The sequence below is a fragment of the Plasmodium gaboni genome, chromosome 3 (assembly GCF_001602025.1).
Source record: "Plasmodium gaboni strain SY75 chromosome 3, whole genome shotgun sequence".
In the NCBI taxonomy this organism is placed as follows: domain Eukaryota; phylum Apicomplexa; class Aconoidasida; order Haemosporida; family Plasmodiidae; genus Plasmodium; species Plasmodium gaboni.
In genome coordinates this window covers 264,219-269,128 of record NC_031483.1, presented here as the reverse complement: position 1 = coordinate 269,128, position 4,910 = coordinate 264,219, and the positions used below count along the sequence as shown (strand labels likewise).

The 4,910-nt window shown below is 16.4% G+C and overlaps 2 protein-coding genes and 1 non-coding gene across 3 annotated transcripts in view; 1 reads left to right on the top strand and 2 right to left on the bottom strand.

Moving 5' to 3' along the window:
- Window positions 1-916: 916 nt before the first annotated feature.
- Window positions 917-1,751, bottom strand: PGSY75_0308500 (putative activator of Hsp90 ATPase; the record flags this gene model as incomplete). Its single annotated transcript, XM_018783940.1, has 3 exons — window positions 917-1,005; window positions 1,201-1,423; window positions 1,641-1,751. The coding sequence occupies 3 exons, from the start codon at window positions 1,749-1,751 to the stop codon at window positions 917-919; spliced, it is 423 nt and encodes a 140-aa protein (XP_018643523.1).
- Window positions 1,752-3,045: 1,294 nt separating this feature from the next.
- Window positions 3,046-3,164, bottom strand: PGSY75_0308400. The gene has a single exon (XR_001974511.1). It is a non-coding gene; the product is annotated as a U4 spliceosomal RNA (small nuclear RNA).
- Window positions 3,165-4,744: 1,580 nt separating this feature from the next.
- The window catches only part of PGSY75_0308300 (hypothetical protein), a gene marked incomplete at both ends in the record, with an annotated part of 1,014 nt that continues 848 nt past the window's right edge, over window positions 4,745-4,910 (top strand). Inside the window, one exon of the mRNA XM_018783939.1 lies at window positions 4,745-4,910. This exon is cut by the window's right edge and continues 848 nt beyond it. Coding sequence (XP_018643522.1) covers window positions 4,745-4,910 — 166 coding nt within the window.

The following is a 4,910-nucleotide window of genomic DNA, read 5'->3' as shown; positions in this document are numbered from 1 at the left end:
TTATTTTTTATATTAATTAATTTTATATATTAAAAAAATAAAAAAAAAAAAAAAAAAATTTTTTTTTTTTTTTTTTTTTTTTTTTTTTTTCTAAATAGAAAAGATTATATATATGTAATGTATATAAAATAAATATATATACTCCAAATATTGTATCATATGAAATATTAATAAATGAATACCATACCATTGATTATTACTATATATATATATATATATTTATATATGGGTAATCCATATATATTATTATATAAACAACTAAATAATTAATTTATAATAATTATATATTTATTTCATGTTATCTCTTTGATTAGTTTCCAATATATTTATGAATACATATAAATTATACGTTTAAATGAAAAATAAAATATATATATATATATATTTATGTTACCTTTTGAATTATGTTTTTTTCCTTTTAATTATCTCATAAAAATTTTCTTAAGTATATTAATAAAAGAAAAAAGGAAAATTATATATATGAAACGTTTTTCTTCTATAATGTAATTATATATATATATATATGTATATTATCCATCAATACTTTGAAGAATAAAAAAAGCCAAAATTAATCTGAGAAAAAGGGATATTATTAGATATATAATAATCTTTACAATAATATATATATATATATATATATTATACTTGGTTAAAATAAAATATATTCATTTCAACCTTGTAATATATTTTGGTTTATAAAAACATATAAAGATTTAAATACTTGCGTAGCGTTAAAAAGTTTAATTAATTAATAAAAAAAAAAAAAAATAAAATAATAATAAAATAAAATAAAAATGGCAAAAAAATTGTAATAAGAATAATATATTTGTACATATATGTGATGTGATGTTTTTTTTTTTTTTTTTTTTTTTATATAAACCACACGATGTCTTCATCTTTGATGTTTTTAATTGTTCTATTTCTTTTTTGGATATCCTAATATAACTTCTATATTATGTAAAAAGTTTTGTGTCCATCCGTTTTTGCACCTTTCCAAGACACCCCCTAAAAAAATAAAAAATAAAAAAATAAAAAAAAAATTTATAAATTGTGATATGCATAATTTGTAAAAATATATATCTTCTACTATTCCAATGGATACATACATATATATATATATATATATATATTTATTTATTTATTTATTTATATATATTTATTATTATGTCATTATTTTGGTGCTTTTAATTTTTTGTGTACCTTCGTTATATTTGTTGCTTGCTGGTATATTATTATGTGTGAGTTTTAACTTTGTGTGATTTTCTTTTACACTTATAAATTCCACTGTTACTGTACTGTATTCATTTTCATTCCAGTCTCTAAATTTCCATTTCTCTACTATTTTATGTGGCTTTGTTATTTCTATAAATTCTCCTAGTATGCTTCCAGAAAAAAGGCTGAACTTGCCTCCAACTTTCAAATCCTAGAACATAAAAGAAAAAAAAAATAAATAAATTTATAAATATAGATATATATATATATATATATATTATATTATTATGTGAACTTTTATTTATGAATAAAATATTATACATAATATTTTATAATATAGATTTCTTTTCCCCCACTTTAACATAATATTATTAAAAGTTAAAAATATGTATATAATATATATATATTTATTTATTTTATATTTTCACCACTTCAGCTAATGATCCTCTAGATAGTCGTGTTAATGTATAAGCATCCGTAAAAGCGTTAAATAAAACCTCAGGAGGAACATAATACTCTTCTGTAATTTCAAAGCTCATTTTTTTTTTTTTTTTTTATCTTTTTTTTACATAAAGAAACCCAGTTTAAATATATATAAAATATAATGTGGAACGATAAATACAATTTTAATATATAAATATATACAATTTTTTTTTTAAATACTATATATTAAAATAACATATATATATTATATATATATATATATATAATATATATTTAATTTTTTTTCCTATTCATTAAAGTAATAAATAATTATCATGTTCATTCGAATTGTACAATACAAAAGGGAAAAAAAAAAAAAAAAAAAAAAAAATATATATATAAATATAAATATATATATATATATATTTTACCAATTAGTGTGGTGTAACGAAAAAAATAATAAGAAAAATAACATTTTTTTTTTTTTTTTTTTTTTATGACTTAACTAAAAAAATTCATGTTAGTAGAACAACTGCAAAAGTTATGGCAACAAATATATATAAAGGAGAAATAAGTAATATATATATATATATATATATATAATATATATATATTTTATGGTTATATTTTTCCGAATGAACACATATTATTTATATTATTAGAACGAATAAAATCGCCTCTTTTTTTTTCTTTTTATTTTATCAATTATATAAAATAATTAAAAAAAAAATTAATATAGCGACACAGATATGACATTTTTAAACATATGTATTCTTATTATATTATAATTCATATTAAGAGACTACTATATATATATATATATATATAAAATATTTATATATATATTATATACATATTAGGAACATAAATTATTATATTTATAATATCTTTATTTAAATTATATTCAATTAAATACCATTTTATTTAAGGTGAAATAAAGTAAAATGCATAATTTTAGATATAATTTATATAATATATATTATTTAAAAAAATAAAAAGATGATCATTATGAGATATTTAAATATATATATAATACATATAAATATATTATTTATTATTATTTATTATTTTTTATATTTTTCTTTTTATCTATCAAGAAAATTAAAAATATATATATTTTTCCTTCTTTATAAAATATATATATATATATATATTATATATTATATATACACTTTAATATATTTTTTCCATTTTCATTATCCTTCCACCTATACCCTAAAAAAAAATAAAGAAATAAAAAAAATAACACAAAAATTAAAAAATAATTATATAAATATAAAAATATATAGGATAAAAATAATATATCATTAAATATATAATAACATTTTATTTATGATGAGAAAAAAAGTTGATAATTTATTTATTGTTAATTTTATATTTTTGTTTGTTTGCCTTTATAAAGAAAGGCTACAAAAATTGCTCTCTGCTTTTTCAAGCATCGAGACGGGAATTGGAGTAGTTTTCAACTAGCAATAATCGCGTATCCGTTAGTCGTCATTTACAGCGATACTGCCCCTCCCGCAAAGATGCTTTATATATATTTAAAGTTTTATTGTGTTGTTTTTTCCCTACCAAAACTGTACCTATAGGAGTTCTTATATTCACCACACAAAAAAAAAAAAAAAAATTTATATATATATATATATTTTATTTTTATTTTTAATTTTTTTGTTTTTTTCCATGTTATATTAAAGAAAAGAAAAAAAAAAAAATTTTATAATTGTATAATAATAATTATATATATATATATATATACATATATATATTTTTTTTTTATATATTAAAAAAATTAAACGTGTATTTAAATATTAAGGGGTAAATGGGAAAAATCAATAACTAAATATATAATTTTTTTTTTTTTTTTTTTTATTATTTTTACCTGACCAAATCAGGTAAAATTAAAAATAAAAAAATTGTTTTAAGAATACACTTTGTTATATAATAAATATAAATAAATATTTTAAAAAATCAATGATAAAATAACACAAATGAATAAATATAAATAAATATATAAATATATAAATAAATATATATATTATATATATATATATTATTTCTACACTAATTACAGTTGTACTTTTCTTCGATGGAATAATGCACATGTGTTGTTTTCTAAAAATTTATTTATACACAGGTAAAATTTCTTTGTTTTTTTTTTTTTTTTTTTTTTCACTTAATTCCACCACCTAACAATTGGTTTAAACAAAATAACAATATTATTGATTTGTTATAAATTTTTTTTTTTTTTCCACATAATAAAAATGAAAATTTTTTATACAAATATATGTATATATATATATATATATATATATGTAGAAAAAATAATTACATTTAATTTACCTCATAGCTAAAGTTTTCTATGTGTTAATTTATAAAGGACCATTCTTTTTTTTTTTTTTTTTTTTTTTTTACCCCCTTGAACAAATTAATTTTTTTTTTTTTTTTTTTTTTCACTCTCCATTTAATATTGTTCAAATAAATAAATAAATATATATATATATATTAATTTTACTATTTGTTTGTTTCATAATATAACCATTTTATGATATTATTATTTTTTTATAATTAATATAAATTTTCTATAATTTTAGACTTTTCTTAATTATACTTTACGTATAAACCTTCCGAGTTGTGTGGTTGTCATGCAACTGTATTTTATTTATAAATAAATAAATATAAATATATATATATATTATAATAATTTTTAAAGAAAAAAAGTCGATTTATAAAGTAACGACAATTTGACATATAATAATTATAAATATTATGTATATATATATATATATATATATATACATTTTTGTTTTCTTTTTGTTGAATTGTTACTATATAGTAAGAGATCTATATATGCACACATAAATATAAAATGTGTGTGTCTTTTTTTTTACCTATGTAACTAATTTTTTTTTTTTTATTTTTGTACACAGTTAATTAATTTTTATAGTTTGTGTTGATTTTAAGAAAATTCAAATAATAATTTTTTTTTTTTCTTATTTTTTACCTATTTGTAAAGAGTGCTCATATAAATAAAAATATACATATATATATATATATATATATATGTATATATTTTTTTTTTTTACCTATTTATTTTTTACCTTTGTGTGATATGAAGGAACTCGTTTCGTCCTTTCTAAATAACCTTAGCCAGGTAAGCTCCGAGCTAAGTTGTTGTAAGAACAAGAAATTTCATGTAGATAATGTTAGTTTTTGTGGCATAGAAGATGTACTACATAATAGAGATAGAAGTTCTACAATTGACAAGGAAAAAATAA